General features: G+C 39.4%; 1 protein-coding gene across 2 annotated transcripts in view; it reads left to right on the plus strand.

The window, feature by feature from the left end:
- LOC100488559 (probable assembly chaperone of rpl4) overlaps positions 1 to 27,503 on the plus strand; it is a 223,051-nt gene that overhangs the window by 164,824 nt on the left and 30,724 nt on the right. For both annotated transcript variants that reach the window (XM_018094801.2, XM_018094800.2), the window contains 2 exons: positions 17,327 to 17,380; positions 22,645 to 22,749. In XM_018094801.2, the coding sequence (XP_017950290.1) occupies positions 17,327 to 17,380; positions 22,645 to 22,749 (159 nt within the window). The remainder of the gene's footprint in view (positions 1 to 17,326; positions 17,381 to 22,644; positions 22,750 to 27,503) is intronic.

Consider the following 27,503-nt stretch of genomic DNA (forward strand, 5'->3'; position numbering starts at 1 on the left):
ACTTCTTTGGTTTGCCCTTTTTCAGCTGTGCTACCACCTCCTGCAGCCATCATTTGCCAATTTAAAACATAATTCCAAAATGATGCTTTAACTTGTTATCTAAGCACAGTTAGGAAGCAGTTGTCGGATAAAATATAGCCAGCTTCAATTTGAAATCAGCTGATGTGGGATATTAGGAGAAAGATTTTAGGATTACTGGAGAAGCTTAATGTCAAAGCATTGGGCAGATGTTATTGTTAGTGGTAGTTAAGATATAGTGCAACATTATGGCCACTTTGTGCTATAAAGTATGCTTATATAACAAGCCTAGTTGCACCTTTTATAAATGTATTATTATTAATTACAATTTAATCTATTGTCCATGTTGCATTTCTAAAGACCAGATTTCTTCCGCTGTCAAAAATGATTTTCAAAAGTGATGCATCATTCTCCATGTAGTGAAACCTGTAGGGTTGCGCTATGTCATATTAGAAATGTAAACGTTAGATTTATTTGAAATCTATTGAGTTTAAATGCAGTACACAAGACCTTGGTCTTCAGTTTAAATTGAATGTAGGCAAGAAATTCAAATGATTTGCTACCTACTATGCGGTACTGACACAATCTTGGCTAAAGTTCAAGTGCCTTTTGGCAGGTCATCTGCAAATTGCTGTTGTAAGAACCCCCTGCACATATTGCATTTAAACTCGTTAAATCTTTTTCTCACTACTGCTATTTCAAATGAAACAAGAGTTATAAAAAATAGGAAGCTGTTTAATATTCTATTAGTTATTTTTTAAGTATTAAACTGCCCACCATTACATGATTATTGTATTTTTAAAAGCCAAAAAGTCCTTCTCCGTGGATTGCTTTTATAGTACTGTTGCCCAGCTGGTGGCACCCTTCGATGAAGCCAAACAAAGGCAAGCTGTGGGAATGCCAGCGTGTGTATATCGACAGTAGCTCAACAACAACATTTTCCCCCATCAGCCCTGTGTGGCAGTGCTATAAGTGCCACTTTTGCATTTATAAGCCTCCCGCACAAAGATTTGCCTTCTCTAGGAGACTTCTCTGAGATTGCACAGACCCCTAGGCTCAATCACATGACACTTACATAAATACAATGGGGGTCATTTCTAAACACTGAGCAATTCTGCACGTGCGCAGTTTTTCCATGGCAACCAATCAGATGTTTGCTTATACTGTTGGATAAGCAACTTAGTGAACGAAAAGGTTGGTTTAAATGGTTTACTCTTGCAAATTTGCCCACTGTTTATAAATGAGCTCCACTGACTTAACAGACACCATTGCTAAACACTCACTCACCAAACTTATATGGCTTAACACACTTATCTCCCACAAAAGTCAATGCACACACACTTCATTACAACATCTGTAACACAGATGCATACTGCACATACACAGGCATATTCCACCTAAATACAAGCATTTGGGGGGCTGTGTGGCCTTTTCTCTCCTATTTAGTGGCCACCTACCGCTTTTCTGATTTACCATTAAATGAGGTCTCCCCAGTTGTCCTAAAGGAGAAGGGGAACCCCTAGTGATTGTAATCACTTACCTGATACCCCAGGCCGGTGCTACTGTAAGCAGAAAACTGCACTGGTCTGGGGTACTTTTCAGCAAACACCATGGAGTGATGTTCTTCCTGCTTCTTCCTGCCAGAAGTACATGCACAGTAGAGTAAAAAGCTGAACTTTAAGCAAAAGACTGGCTTTTGCACTCTACTGTACATACATTAGGCCGGGCCATTGAAAAAGGAAGAAGAGGAAGAAGAAGATCACTCTGTGGTGCTCGCTCAAAAGTACCCCAGGCCGGTGCAGTTTTCTGATAATAGGAGCACTGGGGTATAAGGTAAGTTATTATAATCACTGGGGGGTGCCTAACATTTGGCCCTCCACCCCCTCCTTTAAACTCTTCTGTATCACCTGTTTTGGGAACATCTATTATTCACCAATCAAGTTATCGGTAATCGTATTAATAGTTAAAGCTAAAATGTAGAGATGTGTATAAAATTGAATTAATGCATACAGGCTTTGCACATTTAATTATAATTTACAATAAACCCTATAAAGGATTAGAACAGTTTTCTAAGCCCTTATATACTGCTAAATTCTCTATTCTAAGAAATAAAGCAGCCCCCCCCCCCCCCCCAGTCAGCAGCAGTTGAAATGTAATTATGCTTGCTGGAATGGGAAAACCCTGATACACAGTGCTCCACTTAATACGGCTCTTGGAATAAATCAGAATATACATGTATATAAAACATACTTATATTACTTATATCAGTTGTACAGTAACGTATATATATATTGTTTCTATATGTGTACAATAATATTTCATTGTATTATGGAAGCTTTAGTGCAATGCCTTGCCCCATTCTGTTAACAAGCATTGAGAGAAATATATTCTTATATTATAACTGTACCAATATGTCATAGGTAAAAACCATTTTCTCTTCATTACCATAAAAAAAGGCATCACAAATAGCTGCACTATAGAAGAAGATGAAAATAATATTAAGTTATTCTAATTTTGCATGAAGCGGATTTTATGATCCTTCTCTAAGCACTGAAGCTTTGTAGAGGTTACAGATTATCTTTGAATTTCAGAACACTGTTTCAGCGTAGGAGATAACACTCATGCTGCTTCGTCAGTATATTTTTCCATGTAAGGTTCAATAGGGTCAGAATGTTTCTGTGAGGGGAGGTGGCTTTCAGCAGAAAATATAGATTTTTTTGAAACAAAATGTATTTACATTTGTTAATTCTTCTGCAAAATGTGATGTCCCATCTCCCATGGAGATGCATGATAAGTCTGTATGCTTTTGGGCAATAAGCATTTCCAGAATAAATTGTAATTCAGTTTAACACTTGTCTTTAAATTTGCCCCTGATATTGCAAAAAATTATAATTGTGTATATTGAAGCTGATTATTGGCCTATCTGTGGGGCCCACCTATGGGCCTGCTCTATTGATATTGAGAAATCATCTAGATATCAATCCAGCAGGTTTGATAATCTCGCCATATGAGTGGATATGTCAGGTCTGGTGAACGCAAGTCAAATACTTTGCAAACCTTTATAGCAGAACTATCTAATTGCTAATGTAAGCTTCATCTCATGGAAATAGGAAACTTCCTAAATATAACCAATTAGCACTTATCTACTGTTTCCCAAAAAAGAAGTAGATGTAGTAGATAAATTAGACCTAAATCAAATAACCATGTTAAAAAAAAAACAAACTATAAAATAACTGACTCTGGCACAAATCCTGCATGTAGAAAGACAACATTTCTTCTTTAAAAAGTAGTTAGCAAATGCCCCCCATCCCAACATTTTGAAAATGGAAAGAGGGACAAAAACAAATGCTGCGTGCAGTGTGGCCATTTTTTGACCACGCCCATTTTTTTCCGACAACACCCCATAAATATCACTCCCATTTGACTAAATTTGGCAGGTTATTTAAACTTTGAACACATTTCTGGAGGTTTTAGGGTCCTGTTTTATGTGTTAATACAGTTTTGCTGGAATAGGTGAAATTGCCCTTGTTGTATCTCAATGCAGGTGTGGCTTTTTAACTTTCTGGGCTCTCTGCCAAAAGCTACTTTTTAATTAAATATGAGAAACAATGTATCTAAGTGCAGCTGAAGCTTGTTAACTTTCTGGGCTCTCTGCCAAAAGCTACTTTTTAATTAAATTTGTATCTTTTTTAGCATTCAGTGCAGGAGATCAAAGGGAAATGAGGGACTTTTCAGTAAGAATCTGGGACAGCAGGCTGAGCTGTCAAAAAAGGGACTGTCCTGCGAAAATCGGGACAGTTGGGAGCTATGCCCCCCCCAAGCATGTATAAGACCTAACTGTAAGTCAAAATCTAACTCTGACGTCTGGGGAAGTTTGTCATTTTCTTTTTGGTAAAGAAGTGTTTCTTCAACCTTTTTGCAGGTGCAACCCCAATTAAGTTGCAAAATCAATTTTGTGGTCCACAATGTGACTAGATATTGACCTTGATTAATGATAACTATGTTCTATTGTAGAAAGTTTTCACATTATTTAGGGGGGATCATGGAGACCTAAACAGCTTGGGCACTTATTTTTGGGACCTTACCAATAGGATAACAATCCCTCTAGTAAGCAAAAAAAGGCAACCACATCACCCAACTGCTGTGCTTTGTACTAGTTGTTTGTATACTTATGGAAACAAATTGCATGTTAGTTACCACTGGATGCATAGACCGCCAGAAGAAATGGTGTCATGATTCATAAGATATTTATCCAATTTATTTTACATTACTTATTTGTTGTGACACCTTTCATTCGCAGGCTTGGCAGTAGGCTACATCTCTCCATGAGACCTCTCTCGTAAAACGAGGGGGGAGAAGTGTACTAGAAAAGCAAATCATTTTCTTTCCTTTTCTCATTATCTTCATCTCACTGGATTAGAAAATGGTAAATGTTTCAGTCAAGTTCCAGGTGCCTTTGAGCTTCATCGCCTGCCAAGTTATCTCTGACAAATGGCAAACGGTTGTAATTAATTTTGTCATCTTTTCATGGACCAAAGGGTGACTACAGTAACTGTAGATTGTAATTGTCATCAATGTCACATAAAATGTGCTATTATTAAGTTCAGCCGGAATTTTATTGCTGCAGTTGGTCATAAATTGAATGGTCAGTCATTTAAATTACCAAGCAGACAGTGTTGTGCCTTTCTTTAAAACTGCTTTCTAAGACGATGTATTTGACTTTAGACCTCCAGAAACTAATTGCGTTTTTTTCCAGCAGATGCTAGAGAGGTTATAACCTACAAGTGAAACATTTTTGACAGCCCTATCATAATAAAATTGTTTAAACCTTTCAAAACTCATTAGCTGGCTACTTGTATAGAACAACTTAATTCAGATGGTTTGGTCCCATTGTGTTCCAGTACCGTAAATTGTTTTGCTGTCAGAGCAGCAAAGAAAAAAAAAAAAGAAGATTTTATCGAGACTTTTTTTTGGTTAAGGTTAATACATAAAATGAGACGTAAATTACTTTTGCCTGGTTCCTTTCAGAGGAGCAGGATGAAGTGTTAGTAAGGTTAGATACAGATATATTTTATCTGCTGCTTGCAAATTCAGCCCACCAAACCTTCTCCTTTTAGATATCAGAATAGAGTTCAAACTCCATGGTGCATACACTATGGGGGCCATTTACTAATGGTCAGATATTTTTATTTATTTATGATTTTCATTTTTTATCTATTATGAATACATAAATTATGAATTATGTACTCCCTATTCTAAAATATTAGGGTTTTTTAAAGACCTGAGTTCAAAGTGTGAAACAACCAAAGAAAAATTCACCCACTTTCTATTCATTCCTGTGCAATCGCTGCTTGCACTTTCATATAGTTGCACGCCAACCAATCACGGGAACCACGCCAACGGGAACCCTGGAGCTACCACCACCTCTGGTCCAAATGAGTGCTCTGTGTCAATCGCCGCAGTTCAGTTGCGCCAAAAGACTAGGTGCACATGCAAGTCGAACACCGGAAATGATGCCAGGCAGCCTTTACAAATATTTGGTGCAACTGTGCCTTATTTGTGGTGAAGTGCATGCACGGTTGTGTTACTGATGGTGAAATGGATGCAAAGTGGTAGGCGCAGTGCAATGGGATCTAGAGCATTGCCCCCTGTGACCAATGTGATGCCAGAATTCGGGGGGGGGGGGGGGGGGAAATTGCTGAAAAAAACATGACTATTGTGCTCAAAAATTGCACCTAGTTCACTGCACTTGTAGACATACATGTGTCATATTAAGTTTTATTCAAGAATAGTTCAGTCTACACTAGGTTTGTTTGTGTAAAATACGGGTTCTGAAAGATCCTTTGTTCCCAGTGAAAACAGACTGCTTTTTGTAAAGTGCGGGTAACAATGTCCTTGTTTGCTAAGGCTACTTTGTCTACCCCTAGGATTTGTCAAATGATTACTTACAATGAATACATTAGTGGCTTTCTAATGATCTCTTGTCCCTAATGAGAGATTTTCCAATTTTTTTTTTATTCAGACACACATTACACTTAGTTGAATATTGACTGGTTGGTTTGTATTTGTGCATTCATGCCTTGGTGGGCCCATCAATCTTATTTAAAAGTCTTTCGTCAACCTGCCACTGTCAAAAGGCAAAGATTAAATTAATCACCTGAAAATCTTAAACTTGTTGTGATTGAAAATTTCTTTAAAATCAATAATTCCCCTGTGCTTAGCAATAGGTAAGTAGAGAAATCCAATAAAGCAATGATCAACAATAAATAAGTTAACTTTCACGTTGCTGCAGAGAACAAAAAAATGGAATCAGACGGGAAGAGAGATGAGTCCCAAGAGCGCTTAATAAATTCCATTCTTCCTCGCTTCTCCATACCAAGTTATCAGTGCACAGTTACAAATTAAAATAGCTGCTTAATTGGTCATAAGTAAAGAGCTTTTAGATAGGTCCCTGCTGAAGGAAGAAGATGCTGATAAGATGCCAGCTAGTAATTAGGTGAAAAACATTTCTTCTCAATATTTTGTCATCAGAGTTATCACGGAGACCCCATAGCCCCATGCTTCATGCATCATGGAGACCCCATTGCCATGCTTCATGCATCACGGAGTCCCCATTGCCATGCTTCATGCATCACGGAGACCCCATAGCCCCATGCTTCATGCATCATGGAGACCCCATAGCCCCATGCTTCATGCATCACGGAGACCCCATTGCCATGCTTCATGCATCACGGAGATCCCATTGCCATGCTTCAAGCATCACGGAGACCCCATTGCCATGTCTCATGCATCATGGAGTCCCCATTGCCATGCTTCATGCAACACGGAGACCCCATTGCCATGCTTCATGCATCACGGAGACCCCATTGCCATGCTTCATGCATCACGGAGATCCCATTGCCATGCTTCAAGCATCACGGAGACCCCATTGCCATGTCTCATGCATCATGGAGTCCCCATTGCCATGCTTCATGCAACACGGAGACCCCATTGCCATGCTTCATGCATCACGGAGTCCCCATTGCCATGCTTCATGCATCACGGAGACCCCATAGCCCCATGCTTCATGCATCATGGAGACCCCATAGCCCCATGCTTCATGCATCACGGAGACCCCATTGCCATGCTTCATGCATCACGGAGACCCCATTCCCATGCTTCATGCATCACGGAGACCCCATTGCCATTCTTCAAGCATCACGGAGACCCCATTGCCATGCTTCATGCATCACGGAGACCCCATTGCCATGCTTCATGCATCACGGAGACCCCATTGCCATGCTTCATGCATCACGGAGACCCCATTGCCATGCTTCATGCATCACGGAGACCCCATAGCCATGCTTCATGCATCACGGAGACCCCATAGCCATGCTTCATGCATCACGGAGACCCCATAGCCATGCTTCATGCATCACAGAGACCCCATAGCCATGCTTCATGCATCATGGAGACCCAATTGGCTGGATTTCTCTCCAGTTTTCTCAGCATTTTCTATTAGACAGAAAGTTTTACATCTGACAGCCCTTTGAAAAACTGGGATTACTGGTACAAAACCGGACAAGTGGCAACCCTAGCTCTATTCTGCCCGTTGAGTAAATCCAATCCTTTAATCTATTATACAGAAACCAGAAATCTCTGAAATACAACGATTCTAATTTAGAAAAACAGTTCCTCATTTCTGACTGATTGTTTTTTTCTTTCTGTAATAAGAAACGAACTGTACTTGTTTATAACATAGCCATAGTAATAAAAATAAAAAAATCACAGTGAGTATCTTAATTTTTCGATGTTTTTCATTTATTGGGCATATTATTATTAGGGTTTCCCAAGGCTGGGACCCAAACAGCCATAAGAAAACCCAAACAATTCAGGTCAAAACCGGACAGCTGGCAATCCTTCTCTATAATAATCTCTGGTCATCTCTTTGTGACTGCTGTAAAGTATTGCAAAAAGATGTTCTATGTGATGTATAGTTCTACTACTTACCTTGACTTGCTTTTGGAAAACATTTTAAATGGATGCATTGAATCTTTTTAATGCTTCTAATGACACACCATACAGGCTCCCACATATGCATATCCAGTTATATAAAAAAAAAAACCGGTATTTAAATTGAATAAAGAAAAGTAATTAAAAGAGGATTGCGATCAAATATGAAAGGTTCTGAACAGGTACTCCATGCATTTTATAATTTCAGAGGTTGCATATAAACATTTCATAAAGGTTAATTGCAGATTTTCATGATCTTTATCCCTAAACATGATGCATTCTCATGGGGAAGCTTGCTAGTGCTAGGCCTGCACACTCTAAATGGCAAACACTGCCATTATTAGTTTAAAAACATCCCGGTATTGTTTATTTGTAAGAAAGAAGGATCTTTCACAGACTACAGTTTTTTTTATGGAAGAAATTCAGATCTTTACCTAATGTATGAGATACCTAAATTCTCAATAGCACATACTACTAAAAAGTATATTTTTATGAAAATGGTTTATTTAGGGTTTTACATATAAGCTGAATTATGCAGTATCTTTTTATAGAGACATTGTTTGGGGGTATAGTTTTCCTATAAGTCTACTAAAAAAATAATTAAATCATTCATTAAACCCAATAGGTTTTGCCTCCAATAAGGATTAATTATATTGTAGTTGGGATCAAGGGCAAGGTATTTCAGAAAAGAAGGAAATACTTTTTAAAAACTAGAATTATTTTCTTTAATGGAGTGTATGGGAGTTGGTTGTCCTGTTATTCTGGGCTTTCTAGATAACAGGTTTATGGATAATGGAACCCATACCTGATTGACATAAGAGTTAGGTTGCTAATAGTATGATTTTTTTATATATGAATAGTTTCAAAAGTTACACTGGTTATAGAATTCTAGTCTTCTAAACCAGTGGTTCTCAACCTTCCTAATGCCGCGACCCTTTAATACAGTTCTTCATGTTGCGGTGACCCCCAACCATAAAATTATTCCTTAGATCATTGGAAATATGTGTTTTCCAATGATCTTAGGCGACCCCTGTGAAAGGGTTGTTCGACCCCCAAAGGGGTCCCGACCCACAGGTTGAGAACCGCTGATCTAAACTATTTACGGTCGCCTGCCTTGGCTGTATTAACACCTGTAGTGTTACGTATAGCAAAATCCGTATTTCAGGATCTCTTTGTTATGGATAGACAGAGACACTTGCTATTCAGCTTCTGTATGCCATGTGGTTTCATGTGCAGAGATTTTTTTGTATAAATTAAAATGCTCTTACATTAACTGAAATTTATATGTCTTTTTAGAGACACATTTTACTCGTTTGCCCTTAAAATGATGCCGTAGCTGAACTTGTTTGCGGCTTTTTAACAGTGTGTTCCTACTAATGGTACCATTTTACATATCCAAGGTGTTGGTATAATGGCCTCAGAGCAAAAACTCAGAATTCCAGCACAATTAACCTTGATCCTTAACCTTAATATAACTTTGTAGGGAGTGTGTATGTAGCGCTCTGTGTTTAGCTGTTCCAGCCGTCAGCTAATGCTCGCTAAGTGCTTTCTAAAGTCCATTAGTGGGGCAAGCATTTGCTTTTAGAATTACTGTCACTCTTCATTGCAGAGAAACAAAAATATATAATGTTTTACAAATTCTGAACTTGAGGCATTATTTTATCATTCCCCTTTCCCTCAGCACAGTATAAATTATTTCAGATTACATGTTGGAAACGCGGTGAATGGATGTTCGGCAGTTGCTTAGTACTAAGTTTTATTTAGTATACAACAGAATGAACCTTGACCAATTTCCATTTTGTAATAGAATAATGTACTGCAATGTTCTTGTTTGTGATATTTTTATTTCAAACCACTTTAACGGAAAAAAATATATTGTTTCAATTACTGTTATTATTTATCATCATCTTTAAAGGATACAAATACAAGCCATATGATTTCAACAGAATAGAGGCACCGTTACAATTGCCTATTGTTGGAGGACAAAAGTGATATCGTGTTAAAGGAGAAGGACAGTCATTTTGGCATTTTACTGCCAATAGATTTGCCACATTAGTGACACCTAGAACAATATATTTATTATGCAGAAACCATTACCATACCTGAGTAAACAGCTTTAGAAGCTTTTTCCGTTTGCTTAAGATAGCAGCTGCCATTTTAACTAGCTTCCTGTCTGCCATCTAGCTGTTATAGCTCAGATCACACATTCCTAAGGGAGGGGGGAGGGAGTTCTTAGCATTCTGGTAAGAGGGGAGCAGGAGAGGGGAGAGAGAAGAGAACTGCGCAGACTCTGGCCATGGGAATTAAGGATGTTCCTGAGAGAGGAAGTCAGCAACAGAAACATCATGTTTACAAAAAAAGAGACAAGAAATCCTGTGTTTCTTTTGACAGAGGAATCAATGCAGCATTACTGTAAGTGCTTATGGCTGTATTTACATAGACTTTTTGTTAGTGCCCTAGTTTCTTAATTGAATTAGCATCAGGATTTTGGCTGGGCCATTATAGGACATTCACCATTCAATCGGACTCTAGTTTTTGTTACCAGACTGAAAAAAAAAGTGATGCCCAGACCATGCCAATGAAAAGCAGCACCAACAGCAAGATGCTGTCGTACATTACTATAGGAATAGGTCAATTATAGCAACAAATTTAGTTTTTGTAACTAGAGTTTCTGACAATTCTCATGGAAAAAAATCCCTAAGAAAGGGATAGTTAATACATTATTTAATAATTAATTGAACAGGGTTATTGTAAGTGAAGCCTGAGAATTTGAAATTGCAGGTGGAGTGAATGTGCTGGCGTTATAGGGTATTTTCAGTTGTGGCGTTATTGACCCTATAATAGTAGTAGTCCTATCAAATCAGCACTTGTGAATAGCCAACCCCATCGGTGTACCATATTCCCTCTTAGCTCAGATGGGTACTAGGTGATTTTCATGAGTACAACATTAGTCAAACTCCATATTAATTGATTGCACCCAATAGTGCTAAAACTAAGAACTAAAAAACTATGAACAAGTGATAACACGTGACCAGTGCTGTCCAACTGGCGGCCCGCGACCCCCCTCTGTGTGGCCCCCCACCTGTCTGGCTGCTTTGATGGCTTACTCTTGTGTAAGCTTTAAATGGTATCAGTACTGTGATTTCCTGCCCCCCCTGCATGGTTCACGCCTCAGATTCAGGCTGTAAACCCTCTGTATTGATTCAAAATGTAATCCCCTGTGTTGTTCACACCCTGCAGTGTTCACACCTCAGGCTCAGGCTGTAATCACCCACATTGTTCCCCTGTTCACACCTCAGACAGACTGTAGGAGCAGTAGAAACCCACAAATAATCCCTGCACACTACAAAAAGAACATATACTGAGGTGGTCCTACAATTAAAACGTTTTTTAATATATAGTTATTGTGCAGACTGTAGGAGCAGTGCCAACATTGTGTCAATGTATGCTGCCTGTGTGTGCCATACACACAGGCAGCATAGGGCAGGCAGAGTATGGCACACACAGGCAGCATAGGTCAGGCAGAGTATGGCACACACAGGCAGCATAGGGCAGGCAGAGTATGGCACACACAGGCAGGGTGGGGAAGGCAGAGTATGGCACACACAAGCAGGGTAGAGCAGGCAGAGTATGGTACACACAGGCAGGGTAGGGCAGGCAGGCAGAGTATGGCACACACAGGCAGGGTAGGGCAGGCAGAGTATGGCACACACAGGCAGGGTAGGGAAGGCAGAGTATGGCACACACAAGCAGGGTAGGGCAGGCAGAGTATGGCACACACAGGCAGCATAGGGCAGGCAGAGTACGGCACACACAGGCAGGGTAGGGCAGGCAGAGTATGGCACACACAGGCAGCATAGGGCAGGCAGAGTATGGCACACACAGGCAGGGTAGGCCAGGCAGAGTATGGCACACACAGGCAGGGTAGGGCAGGCAGAGTATGTTATACACAGGCCAAGAATGGCACACACAGTCAAAGTATGGCATACGCAGGCAGGGTAGGGAAGGCAGAGTATGGCACACGCAGGCAGGGTAGGAAAGGCAGGAGTATGGCAGGTTTTTGCTGTACTACAACCATTAATATGGGTATGGTCATGTGATAACGGGTGTGGTTTCAAGTGGGTGTGGTTTCAAAAAGGGGAGTGGTCAAAACTGGCTTCCATTATCGGCCCTCCACCACGTAGGTCGGAAAAATTCCGCCCTTGGTACCACAGAAGTTGGACAGCACTGACATAGACATTTGGTCAAAAATATAAGTGTCCTGGGAATTAATACAGACGTAGTTTAGTTATTTTTTTTATAATTTACCCGGTTTCGTCCTTCCTGGGGCTCATCAGTGTAGTGCAGGGTTTGTCCTGGCTCTACCTGATCAGAAAACCCTGCACTACACTGATGAGCCCCAAGAAGGGCGAAACCAGTCTGTAGTTGGGAATCTGATCAGCTATTATCCTGGCTTCTGCTCTAAAAACCCAGTGGGTGAGCTTTAGCCTATAGGATAAACCCATGTAATTGGGAATTTTCTAAGGGCCTTATGGAAATTGTTCCCAGAATCCCTTTGACTTATTTGCATGTGTATGAGGCGGTCTCCTCAACCCTTTTAACTTGAGACTAAATGCTTGAGATTTGCTATCAGCGCAAACTGATTTTGGACATTACCACTGGTTGAACAGGAGGAAATTAGGGTGCAGTCAATACATTTGGATTTTTACCAATTTGATCATGGAGTATTTAAATGGTGCCAGGCCCTCCTGCAAAAAAAAACAATCCTCAGAGGGGCCCAGCGTGCAGAGTCACCCTTAACACCCCCCAATACCTGCTCGCCTACCCACTCTCGTCTACCACTCCCTGTCTGCCCTTAAGTAGGAGAACGACTAGGGAATGTGATGCTTTATTATTACAGAGCTATGTTCCCATTGGAGAATATTTTTTTATGTTTTTTGTGTTAAGTTTGTTAATGGACTTCATGTATGGAAAACAGGTTTCCTCTTATACCATTGTTTGGGGTTATGCATCCTCCAGCCAACAAAATTATATTGCGCTGCAATTATGATAGCAGTTTTGGCCTGTGTATTACTGCCTAAGAGTGGTTGGCTTGGACTTGGTTCTAGTTTAGCTCCAGGTGATGAGATGGACGTTGCCTAACTGTTATATTGATGAAGCTGCAGAATTAAAAACTTAGGCTCCAAAATCTTATTGCTCTTTTTATAATCATTGGCACAGCCCATGCAGGATTCCTGACAGCTTTATGAGCTGAGAAAGATCTCTGCAACAGCTGGGGAGCCCCGATGTGCTAGATGTAGCTTAAAGGTTTGCAGCGGGGAGTCTGTCTTAGGAGGTTTCACTCAGTAACAGCTGGAGTTACACAGAATGGTGCTCCTTAGGTCGTACATGGTTGCGATTATTGTACTGAGATAATTTTGCTCCTGGGTGTTTACATTTCTGTCAAAAAAAACATGAAGTTCTGTAAAATCCGGGACACTTATAAAATATTGAAATGCAAGACATATCTAAAAATGAAACATGACATCTGAAATGGAAGAGACGGATCTAAAAGCAGCCCCTCGTCATCATTTTGCATCATAGAAACAGTAAGTGAATTCCATAGCTGTCATCTGAAAATCTTCTAGTGTCACAAACATATCCAAAAATGATATTTCTTCTGTACTATACAGCATAAATGTGTTTTATGGATATGGACTATTCTGTACTCTATTAAAATAAATATTAACTGATTTATCTAAATGAAAGCAGATTATAAAGTAATCCAAAATTTTTACATTTAACACTGTGACCACTGATTTTAGTTTCACTATTACACTAATCTTACCTTACCTGGCAACCAGCCTACTGCAAGGTCTGAAAAGAATTAACCACACTGAGTAAAACAGAGGCACCCACATTTGCCACAAGCAAAGGCTTTATTTATGTATGGCCATAGCACATTAAGGAACCTAATCTGAGATTCAAAACGGCCCTGGCATTTCAAGTACACAAAGGTGCAAACAGCCTCCCCTATGTGGCTGTGGCATTTGCCAGACTTTTCAGATTACTATTTCAGTTCTGTAGATACCACAGGTAGGTTTCCCAGTACCATAACCTGTAGTGATGTGCGGGCCGGCCTGATACCTGCGGGACCCGCTGGTTGGGCTGACCTTGGCATATCACTTGCTGGTTGCGGGTGGGTTCGGGTTGAGCTCTTCCGCTCACTCTCCCCGCCCAAGACCTTACACTGCCGGCTTCCTCTTCTGGCTTGTGAATTTATAGGTGCCCACCCAGTCCAGGGCCCTACAGGGATCCACGAAGAGAAAGAAGGTGGCGACATGGCACACCCTACACTAGTACCCCAGGCAAGGCTGTATATAGATCTGGTGTCACCCAAGGCGCTGCCCCTAAATGTGCCACCTAGTCAGCAGAAGTGCCTTCATGTGCAGCATGATGTCACTTCCGCTTGTCATGGCCACGTACACCCTCACCCCCAACTCCTCCTGTATTCCTAAAAAAAAAGTCGATTATATAGGCACCCAAGGGTCTCCACCCTAAAGCTGCTGCCCTAGGCACAAGTCCTCAGGTGCCTATATATTAATACTCCCCTGACCCCAGCTGGGTGCATTTTTGAAGCAGACAGCTCAGGGGTCTCAGGTAAGTGATTAGAATCACTGGGGGGGGGGTGCCTAACAAATTGCAAGCATTCTTGTCGAGGATATGATTGAGATCCAGTGGCCTAGCTGCTGTATTTCCTTCGAATCAGTGACACTTGCAATATATTAACTCAACATTATATATTTTTAATAGAAAACCTTTTCCTTATATTGCTATGTTCATGATCATTCATCCACTTTGAAAACATGCTAATATCTTTAAAAAATGCATTCTTGATTTTTTTCCCATAAAACCAGCAGGGATGATGGTACAACATTTAAGGTTGGAATATATGCAGAACATAATTCCTTCTGGATTTATTAATCTAAAATGACATATTGTGTTTGAAATGCATAGTGCTCACATTAGTAATAGCTCATCTCTGAAACAGCTTTATACAGTAAAGCTTAGCTTTTCATAGTTCACATAAATTAATGATGGCTTGGGGAATTGTCTTCAAAAGAAGCAATTAATGTTTGCATACAGTCATTGTTAATTTATATATTGGTATTAAAACTGAATGTGGATATAATTCATCATAGGTTTATTCCACTTTGCACAGTGGCAGCTTTATAGCTTGCTTGTATATACCTAAGCCTCTCCCAGCCATAGCATTTTTCTGTTTTAATTTGCACAAAAGCACAAGATAAGATTATGTTTTGCACCTATGAGTTTGATCATTCTCAGCCTTTTAGTTGAAGCTTACTCTTGTTATTGCACCGTAAGTGAAAATTTACATCAAGGAAGCCTCGCCTGTCATTCACGCTGGGGATCGTGGAGCGGCAGAGTTGCGCCTAGGGATATTGCGCTTATTTGCTTAAACAATTGGTGCATGTAGCAATGTTTTTATGCAGGTATTTATTATCTGTGGCCCCAGCCGAATGTTGTACCTCAACGGGGGACCTGACTCAAGATAGATAACCCCTAATACAGGTATGGGACCTGTTATTCTGAATGACCAGGACCTGGGGTTTTCCCAGATAAGGGGTTTTTCAGTTATTTGGATCACCATACCTTAAGTCTACTAAAAAACATTAAAATATGAAATGTACCCAAAAGCTTCTTTGCCACCAATAAGGATTAATTATATCTTAGTTGGGATCAAGTAAAATGTACTTGTACTTGTAAAATTATACTTTTATAATTACAGAGAAAAGGGTAAAAAGTTTTAAAAATGTGAATAATTTGAATAAAATAGAGTCTATAGGAGATGGTCTTCCCATAATTTGGAGAATTCTGGATAATGGGTTTCCAGATAAAGGATGTAATGTAATAAGTTATACACTTAGCTTTGTTGGTAAAGGTAGGCATTTTGGCACTTACCAGGTATAGCTAGTGTACACTTCCAACTATTCGGTTAGGTCAGGAATTCAGAAAAGGTATCGGCCATGGCCCTGTTTATAGGGTTAGCCACTGGAATACTTTTAGATACAAATACAAAATGCTTGGTAGCCCTCATTGGACACCCAGGTTCTCTAGTTCAGTTGAAGGGCCTATTGGTACTTTGTAGGGGAGGGGAAAAGGTTGCAAGGAAGGAATAGGAATTAGACATTTTTCAGATAATTTAATTTGATTGACTGATGTTAGAAAACTGGGGTACACTGCTCTGTGCAACTGTTGCAGGTCATTAATGTTTTATTGTACAGAGGTTTTGTTGCAGCTTTATATGGGGAACTCCAGCTTCCGAACCGAGCCCCACACAACACAGAAACTCCTAATACACCTATCACTGTAATCTGTCCCTTCAAAAAGTATGAACAAATACCATTTGAAATCCAGCTGCAAAACAGTTATTCGTCTTTCTGTATCATTTGAAATCCTGGCAGTGGAGGAGGGACTAAAACACTGATGTTAAAAATTGTAACAACTTCTCCACAGCTTACAGAGGGGGCTGGGCTTAGATAACTGTTCCAAACCACATTATTACATTGACTTTGTGGCTATTGCACACTGCAAAGTCTGTTCCACAGCCTTCTGTAGAGTTAATCAAACAGTGTGCATCAGTTTGGCCTTAGCCAACCACAAATCCTCTTCTCAGATGGGTCCCTTTAATGCTATTTGGCAAACTCCAGACATGATTTGCTTTTAAGAAATGCCTTCTTTTCAGCCCCCCTCTGATATAGGCTGGTGTGCTTGCTTTGGTTATCCCTTACCTACTGCGAAGTACTGTATGGTGGTGGTAACATCATGCTGTGGGGGTATTTTTAAACTACAGCAATGGGACATCTAAAATGGGCCAGACTTTGAAGGATCATGTGTAGGAAACATTGTTCAATTAAAAAAAAATACTTTTACAGCTGTTGAAAAAGGAAGACATGTGAGATGGGCTTTATTCCATGATGCAAATGATTATTTTTCTACACCACAGATTTATTGCTGATCCCAGTAGTCCCACTGTATGGTTGTGGAGTACAAGCAAAATGTCTTTCAAAACTGAAAATAGTTGAAAGGATTAGACAGTGGCTTATACTTTTCCCTACTGAGCCATAGACTTGACCTGAAAGTTTTCTTTAATATTAATCTTTACCTGTTAGACCCTTGAGGCCTGGGCTTTGGGTGTATTTGAACAACACTTCTTTCTATTTATTGTGTAACAAATCTCATACGCTTATGGTATATTGTATACTATCATACTATATTGTATAGTTATACTAATGGTTGTGGCTTTATTTTTCAGCTTGCGTCCGAAGTCCTTGAAGCCCTTCTAGAAGAGGACGATGAAGTTGTCCAGGTAATTTAAAAGAAGACTAAAGTCTAACAAAGGAATAGGAAATACTGTGCCATATGTTATGGACCTTTGAACGAACCCAAAGGCGCCATGCCCATAAACAAGTTTCGATCCATGGCGATGTCTATTGTAGCGCCCAGCACATGTTCAGTGTGCTCCTGAGCTTTGGAAGCGAAGTTACATCTATCAAATGTAACTTTTCATTCAGATATTTTACTCTAAGCTACAGCTATGCTAGTGTTGTGCAGGACAGCCTTCAGTGGGTCACAGGAAGGCAGTGGGCTCATCTTGGCTCACACTGGCCCAGGTACTTCAGCATTCTTCCTCCTGCCTGTCTGCCTCTTTGATTTATACACTCACAACCAGGGCTGTGGAGTCGGTAGATAAATTCTCCGACTCCTCAGTTTCTGATACTTCCAAATCCGACTCCGACTCCTCTGTTTTTAATATGCTAATGTATTTTATACATTCATACAGTCAATGAAAAGCATGCTTCATGGTCACTCAACGTGTTCGTTTATGCACTGAGTGCATTGGGCTTTATTCTTATAGCAGAGAAGTAATTAATTATGACTGTTTGTGAATTGGGACATATAAACTTGCTTTATTTTTTTTTTTTATTCCTATTTAAATTTAGTAGGAGTCGGAGTCGGTTAATTTTTTGCCGACTCCGACTCCAGGTACCCAAAATTGCCTCCGACTCCTCGACTCTGACTCCACAGCCCTGCTCACAACTGCCACCTACAGTAGAAATAAATCTTACCAAACTTATAATGTGTTTTAACCCTAGGAAACAATGACATTTTATCCTGCTGCTAGTTTCTTGATAGACTGCTCCTAAAATCACTCCAAAAATACAAATACTTTAGGACTGACTGCTTGTTAGTTGTACTGCAAAATCTTGCATGCCAAATGATACTTTCCTCTATACAGACTGCTATGTGTATTACCATTACTCCTACATCCTTCTCCATCAATATATCTGTTAGTCCTATTATGTTTGTGTCATAATTAGCAATCCATGTACTAAAGCCAACATCTATATTTTGCAATGCAATAAAGCAAAAACGTCTTTTCCCCCATGAACAAAATTAAAAAAAAAAAAGCAATAGCCAGCTGATATTACAATGCCACTGTACTGTGTCACTAGATAGCATTACACTGCTAATGTAGGATAGCTGCAAAGGATTCATCTTTCAAGCCTGTTATTTAAAAAGTCCACTGTGTGCCGACAGTGATTTAATAACTCCTTTTTCATCAAAGGATGTTTTGTCTTTTATGCACTAGTGAGAATAATTTGAGTATTCTGTTTAGTCAGGAGTTTTGTTGATGACAAAACCAAGTACAAGAGACTGAACCATAAACATTTATTTAGTTGGTATAGCACATCAGACATGCAGCAGGTAATATTTCCAGAAATATTGTTGGCTTGGACTAGAAACTGCTGATGCCGTCCATTGCAAATCTATATTAATGCAATTGTCCCAGAATGACCCTGGTTTAGAAGGAATGCTTTCAACAGGATGAAGGACCAAGGTGTAATCCTTATATACACTTGCAAATACAGATATTTAGAGTTAACATATAGTGTTTGTGGGAGCACAAATAGGTTGAAGGATATCTGGAAAACTTGCAGTGCCCTTTGCTGCAGACAAAATGCCCCTGTTTAGCTGTCGTCGCTCCTGATGATGGTGAATAAAATTGCTGCATTGGACGCATGTGACGCGCTAACAAACAGACCTCAGCACCAAGAACGCTCACTTGAGCATTAGAACCAAGATCTGCCGGTTACCCCTATGCATGGCGCTTTACATTCAGTGAAATCTGGAGCAGTGGCAAGTGGACAGGGGCATTTTGACTGCTGTTTTTGCTGGAAGGCAGTGGCGGTCAAACTACTTGTGTTCCCTTAGCCTTAAGCTGTCCCTAGTCAGTAGCATGGTTAGCCTGTTGGGATATTAATTCATTAGTTCTTCTTTCTTTGTCTTGTACTAATATGTATGCTGGGTAGTGTTACAAGATACATATCATGATTGGGGTCTGGAGTTTTTTTTCACAATATGAAGAATCATTATTTACAGCTAATGACAAGCATTCAAACAAAATGATTGGTTTGCCATCAGCATGTATTTATGTTAGCTTAGTTATCATCATGTAGGAGGTAATGGGGCTCATTATTAACAATGTCCAAAGTTGTCTCATTGCAGTAACTCACAGCAACCAATCAGGGACTTGCTTTCAGGATTAATTTTGGGTAAGGGTTAAAGGGTAAGGGTTAAAAAGCTTAGGGATTAGGTTTATATGTAGGGTTGTAGGTAAAGGAGGGTGGTCACAGAGAATTAACTAGTACATATGCCGAGGGCGAGCTGTAATGCAAGATAATGTCTTTCCCATGACATCAAAATAAGCGCTATAGAAGTATTAAGGGTACATATAACATACAAAACATTAAAAAGAAAATTAATAAAATCAATTTTGCCCCCAACACAAGGTAATCTGGCTACATGCTGGACTCAGTATTAGTGACCACAGTTCAGTAAATAGAGGTTAGAAAGCTAGGCAATAGACTAATCAGTTTTCTACCCAGGCCAACGAGAACCTTTGTATAAAGCAGAACACTCATCAGGCGCTGTTTTTCAAGTTGACAGGCTGTAGGTTGAAGGGCAGACTACTGGTATTTAGCAGGGTTAGTCTGGTATCTAACTAGACATTGTTAGGAATAACAGTGCACTGACCCTTTACATTTGTAACAAGAATAACTACAGCACTACCCACCCCCCATATCAGCTCAGTGGCACCGACATTGCTGTTATTGTAGCTTCTGAATTACACAGCAAAACCCAGTGTGATCTTGTCCTTAGTCATTTTAAAGGTGAAAGCTTTGATGGAGAGTGAAAGGGAATATGTAATGCTTCTGTAGCTAAACACCTGCTCAGAGATAGTCCATCACAGCTCCTATTCCTACATACCTATACAGATGGCCTCATCCCCAGTGACATTGCCAGTCTCTGCAGTGTAAAGAATTAGGCTTCATGGGATTGAGTTAGGTTTGACTGAATTTGGATAACAATGTATTTGATCTTGACATGTGGAGGATTTGCAATATTGAATAGTAGCTCATACGCATTTTTCTTTCTTTGGTCTTGGTGTAGTTGACCATTGCGGATATTGCAGCTATGGGGTATTACTCAAGAATGAAAATCCTAAAAACAAATAGAGTTAGGAATGCTGTATTTTGTATACTAAACTTACTAAACTTGCACTAGCCTAAAGCTTCAGACTCACTATAACAATAATAATTCAGGCCTTCAAAGTTGTCCACAGGGAGTCACCATCTTGGATTTTGTTAGGCATGTCAGTGTGTTCTGGGCAGCTGTTGAGAAGCTTAGCTTAGGGGTCATTGCAAGTCAGCATGGGGCTCAGTTACATTTTCAAGTTAGACCTGTGAGCAGGTATTGTAGCAATATGCTGCTTTAGATTTAGTCACTAGAGGCCTCACTTTATTAGCATTAGCTGGATACACTAACTACTAAAAAATAACATTGAAATCTCTTGAATAAAGGGCATGATGACCTTTCTGCTGCTGTTACACAACCTATACCATCGTGTTTGTGGGTAAGGTGAGAACATCCAGCCGGTACTGTTTAGTGCCATAAGGGGAGGGAATTGTTTGTGCCGCTGCCAGTTCTCTTACCCTCTGTAGTAAATAAAATTAAACCTTACAGTACATTCAATCAGGTGCTCGGTGCTAAAAGCTGTGCCAAAGAACAAATCATTAAGATGGCACAGGTTGGCTGTGCATTTGATTATAACCACACTGCATACAAAGCAGAACTGTCATATTTGTTGTTAAATGAAATGGCAAGGAGAGCTACGTCTGAGCATGTGTAATTATCTATAGAGATTAGCGGGGCACTGACCCAATGTTATTGTGCAGCACACTTTTTTTAAAAAAAATTATAATTACACAGTTTAAAATAGTCCACAGCAGGTCTCTTCTCCTGAGTTCTGTAAAATCCAATATTAGCTGATAAATAGGTTTTATCTAGACTCTCTGAGACCGCATTTTGTATTAATTTTCTTTAATTTCCTGGGCTTTGAAATTTGATTTGTTCCTGTAACAGATGTTCCTCACTCTGTGCACAACACTTTGCCCACTGTTACCTTGCTCTGACAAACAGGATTGTGTGCGGATGTTGCCAACAAACTCTTTTCTGTTCTCTAGGACATTTTATAGCTTTCATCCATGTTGTTTGTGGTTTCTCTCCCTCTCACACACACACACAAAGCCACAACAGAAGCAACTTACTATTCTCTTTCTATTGCACAGCAGTTGGTATGGTTCTAGGGTGGGATCAGTTCATAGACTCACCTTTATTGTTGTTAACCCTATAAAAGAGGGTTTAAAGTCTAAAAACCAAGGATTTATTTAAAACCACAGCCTTAATACCATACAGATTTGTGGCAAACACCACCTAGAGCACTATGCAATGCCAACTTCAAGCAAAATTTTCATTTTTGCAAGATGGTGAGATCTTTAACCCTTCTATATAGGTTTTCTTCTCTTCTCTGCTAGTTGTTTTGCATCAGGGGACCCCACATTCTCAGTTGGGATTGAGTGCAGCCATCCCTTTACCCACTTACTTTTCAAGCTGTCTCTTTTTCTATGGAAAATTATGACTGTCTGTATATTCAATAGAGTTTGCAGCTCCTCCCACTTTTCTAAGTACTAATGCCAATACCAGTGTTGTGCTTATTGGGATCTACCTTTGCCACTTTGATGGTTGACTAGTTAACTTTTTTGACTGTGTTTTACAGGAACTAATCTGCTATCACAAAAAACATTTAGTGAATAATGCACTCCCTGTTGTAAGGAACTATGGTCATGGAACTCCATGGTGCCTTCTAATATCCTCATGTTTTACAACAGTACATTATTTATTATAATATACAAGTTTAAGTGACCCATGTGACAGAAATTATATTACTAAGCACTGATGATAACTGATTACATCACTAAGCATTGTTTATAAGAATATAATTTACAGCATGTTCTTGGCTTTTGTGTATTATAAAGTTATTATGGCAGGAAGACCTAAGAAGGAGTGTTGCGTATTTTCAGTAAGCTAGGGCCTTCCACTTTGGGTAACCCTTACTTCTGAATAGGTTGTATTTTACTATATCAGCTGCTACAGTTCTCTCCCTCTAACATATGGTTTATAATCAGTAATTACACACAGTGTGACCTAAAGAATGGCCTTGTCTTGTAGGTATGGTATCTGTTGGGATGGGTATGCTATCTCCAAGCCAAGGCACCTGATGAGGATGAAGCGTTCAAGGACTCTGCCAGGACGTATCTAAGAAAAGCCAAAAAGGTAAGACAGCTGCTCTGTGCATATCTTGATCTGCTTTATTCCCTGTGGTTTAACTGTCACAGAGAGTAAGGGCTGGAAGTTCTCTGCTTCTTAAATGAGAAATGTGCAGCGAGGGAAGAATGAATAACCACTTAGAAAGTAGCAGATACAGAAAGATATTTATTTGTGCCGCCTTTCTATCTGAAAATGTTTTATCCTGTGTTTCTGCCTTTGTTCCGTTTTGTTTTGATCAAAAAGATTTGAAAAAAAATGCTTCTGCATATAAAATGGATTTTTACGTAAAAAAAAAAAGCATTACTAAGCAATACCAAAGTCTTGCTTATCTTTTCCTCACATTTTTACAGAAATTTGTTTTGTTAAAGTTACTTAGCTCATTAAATATCTGTAGGCCTAGCAGATAGCTCACTGGAGCCGCGCTGTGTAGAGCACGAGAAACCACCTTTTTTTTCTTTTTGCTTAAAGTGAATATAAACACCTTTTGATTGTTAGCTCTTTTGGGAAGGGCCCTTTGTGTGTCTGCTGCAATCGCACCTGAAAACAAATGCAATGGTGCAGAGCCAGGTAGAATGCAATATGTAAGTGCAGGAACTTGTTTGGATGCAAGTAGCTTACTGAATAGCGTGGACTATTTATTGCATCCATTTTGGAGCACTCTTAGTTGTGACCCCTAATGATACCCAGTGTCATTTCAAGCAGGTACCTGCCTGTTTTTTATTTGCAATAGGGATTTCCACAAATAGGCAGCCTTCAGTTCACACAACATAGAGAAATAAACAAAGTAAAGTCTTTTTATTCTTCTGACAGCAGAACAGACTGGTACACTGGCAGCCTGAATACCTCAGACACCTGTTTTTAACATTGCTCCAGCCACTATTAAGGCAATCTTATTCAGGAAAAAATATTATTACTAATATAATATTTGAAAATTATTTTATTTGCAGTCTTTAGGAGTTTTTTTGGGGGGGGGTTGGCTCTCCAAAAACTGCAAAAGCTCATCCACTGCCTGGTTCCTACTTTCTGGACAGGAACACTCATCTACCAGCCCTTCCCCTAATCACGCCAGCACCTGTACTAGCTGTTTCAGCCTGAGTGAACACAGCCCGCGTTATTTCTACATCTACTTTGTCTCATAGAGCATTCTGGATAAAAAACATTCCTACCTACCATGGTTTTTCCAGTTTCCACTTGACTTTATTGATCATGTGCCTCCTTCATAGAATGTTTGGTGATCTATTTTGTTCAGGTTGTCCAGTGAATAAATACTTGGACTTTTGTGTTACTTATGTATACCTGCTAATGCTGTGGTCCCCATAGGAAACTCTAGAAATACAAGCCACAATATCATATAGAATAACAAATATAATATACTGTATGGTAATAGAAGGTTGTAATTGGTTTCACATCAGCACAAATTTGAATCCGCAGACCCTTTTACAAAGGATGAAAAATGTTCTCCCGATACTTCATATTAAATAAGGATTTATTACTGTTAGGGGCCAGAGTCCCTTGAACACCTGTAAACCTTTATGTTGCTTTTTCTCATTACAATTTTTGACCAAGGTCAGGAAAATATGTTTCTGTTATTATGAGCATTTAAACGAAAACACGGTCCCTCGTATTAACCTACGTTTTTCAAAGGGTCTAAATATTCGTCAGCAACATATACACAATTCTTCTAGATATGAAAAGGTGCCATAAGCTGTCAGCGCAGCGCCGGGGATACGAGCACGTTATAAATATATTTTCGCTCTCATTAACATATAAATGATTTACAGTTCATTTGCAGCTGTGAAATATTGTTCCGCCGTTCGATTAAAATGTGTTCCCTTTCTACTCGCTTGTGTTGTCTGTCAGGTACTCAGATGTGGAGAGGCAGACGCCTTCTTGAAGTTCTGTAAAGCATTTAAAACTGCATTAGTACAGACCCTTTATATCCACTTCTCATTATTTGCAACTTCACCTAATGCAGCAAGCAGATTTCTTGTTGGAATGTATGAAAAATTTTCAATATGAAGTAAATACAATTTTATGCCTTAGGGCATTTCTGAGGTGCCTAAACGGAATTAACAAGAATGGAATTTGCATATATTGAGCAATTTAAATGTACATATAGAGTTGCTGTATGTGACAGGATGTAAAGCATTTGTACCACAGAAAATGTTGCAGATATAGGATCTATTATCCCGAATACTAGGGACCAGGGGGTTTCCAGATAAGAGATCTTTACATTTCCATACCTTATAAGGCTGATAAAAATAATTTAAACATCAAATAAACCCAACAGAATTATTTCACCACCAATGTGGATTTGTGCAGTTTAGTTACCATCAAGTACAAACTACTGGTTTTTTTTGTTGCTGAAAAAAAAAAATCATTTTTAAACTGTAGGATTATTTTCTTAAAGGAGAAGGAAAGGAAAAAACTAAGTAAGCTTTATCAAAAGGTTCTATGTAAATACAGCCATAAGCAAACACAGAATTTCTTGTCTTCTTTTGTGTATACATGTACTTTGGTATCTGACTTCCTCTCTCAGAAAAATCCTTCATTCCTGGGCTGGAGTCTGTGCAGCTCTTTTCTCTCTCCCCTAATGGTAAGGCTGCAGCATCCCCTTAATAACTTAGGATTCTACTATGGCTGTTGGCTACTGAGCACGCTCAGTTCCTCTCAACTCATGTTATCAAACACACCCTTCAGTCTAACAGCCAATGAAGAGATGGCACTGCTGATTTCCATAGAAACTCTGCTCTCACTGTGCACTCTGCTGAGAAACATGTTTTTTCTCCTAACCTCCTGTCCTGAGCTCAGCTTAACCATTACAGTGCTCTATTCGAACAGAACTTTTATGACAGTAAGTTCTGCCTGTGTAAGACTGCATTCTTCATTGCATGAACATTACAGTGCACATGTGCTGTTTCCAGATGTAAATGTCACTGAAGATGTTTGAGAAGGAAAGTGGCCACCGGCTGAAAGCTGCAGTTACTGTTAGGAGAATGTCATGGTGCTGGTGAACGGACGGGATATATGCAATACAAATGATTTTGTTTTGAGATGTGCCCAACTTATATGCATAGTAGGAAAATGTAGGATTTACATGTCCTTTAAAATGGACTCTATGGGAGATGACCATCCCGTAATTCAGAGCGGGATATCAGGTTTCAAGATAAGGGTTACCATAGCTGAAGTACTCTCTTACACAGCCAAGAGATAAAGTTGGGATGGGAAGAGATGTTTATGTTCATAGGACTGAATACTCCCCAGGCCCCATTCCACAGTGTCCCTGAGCTTACAGATATGTCTCCTGACGCTTGCCCTGAGCACTGTATCTGTCCCTTTCTAGCTGAAATTCTGATTAGTATCCACTTGTCTATCCAATGTTGGTAACAGTTCCAAGCACTGAGAAGGCTCTTGGAAAAAATATCTGCTCTCTTATTTATTTATATATTTTTTTTTATAGTGGGCAATATAATGTACATTACAGTTTATTTAATAAAAAAAAACAGGGTTCCAGCAATATCTGGTATTTAACTTTTTAGCACCCCATTATAAAAAATATTACATTCCCTAATTTAATGATTTATTATTAAGAATGATCTATTTTTTACCTTTAGATTTCAGTTCATTGCTAATTGTAATAAAATGGTTCCTCTTGGCAGAGCCTGGCCTACATGTCCCTGGCCCTTTACACTCGGTGAAGATCCTTTTAGCAGCAGCAGCAGCAGCATGGCACCATAGGATCTTAAATCAAATCAGATGATTAATGACTACTTACCAGGGCATACAGGGTAATTGCAGCAATCCACTCATTATTCATGATAGTTTTCATTATTTGCTCTCTTCTGCACGGGGCAAAATCTCTCCATCCCCTCACTGCTCATGTGTTTAATTATCTTAGTGCCCAATTGTATCTTTTGACATATCTAAGACTTATGGGGTTATGTAATAAAAGGCACCACGTTTGCCCAGAAGCAGTAAACCATAGCAACCAATCAGCTGGTAACATTTACTGGTCACATGTTTAAAAGCAAATCTTATTGGTTGCTGTGGGTTACTGTTCTTAGTGCCTGTTATTACATATGTGGGTAAGTTCTTAAATCACCAGATACCTGGTGTAGTAGATTCCCATCTACCAGTACATTTCCCTTGAAATAAATTCTACAAAATTACCTATAACTTGTGTGTAAGAAAAAGCATCTTGTGATACAAAGGAAGATAAATATCTAACCATGTTTCTGAACCAAATCCACTCAGCACTGGATGTGACATAAGATCCAACAGGCTCAGCCAGTGACAGGTTAGTACCCAAAGGGGGGCCACAATGGTTCTGCAGCCACCAATATGCTGAAAGACTAACAAAGTGCCTATGTCAGGTTAGTGTTAGTATAAATCCTTTCATATACACAATTATGTCAAATAGTGAAAAATGCATGGAGGGAAAAAACTTCAACTCCTTATTCAAACTTTGTACTTTAGTTTTCTATATTCTCATTCTGCTATAAATATAAGTAGAGAAAGGAATATATTAAACTAGAACAGGATATGTTAACATAATGTCATTTTGGGAGTCGATGCAGATTTGTTCTTATTTTGACATGGTTTTCCCCTTGTCCCTGCTGCCTGTAGATCAGTATGCAGCAAAGAATTTAAGCTTCCAACCTACTTTCAAGTTATTTGTCAGATCGAAGGGCAGATGAGTTAGCAATATCAAGTAGGGCAAGGCAGGGAAATGGCAGTGCATGTGTTTATAGGATTAACTC

Source organism: Xenopus tropicalis, chromosome 6 (assembly GCF_000004195.4).
Source record: "Xenopus tropicalis strain Nigerian chromosome 6, UCB_Xtro_10.0, whole genome shotgun sequence".
In the NCBI taxonomy this organism is placed as follows: Eukaryota; Metazoa; Chordata; class Amphibia; order Anura; family Pipidae; genus Xenopus; species Xenopus tropicalis.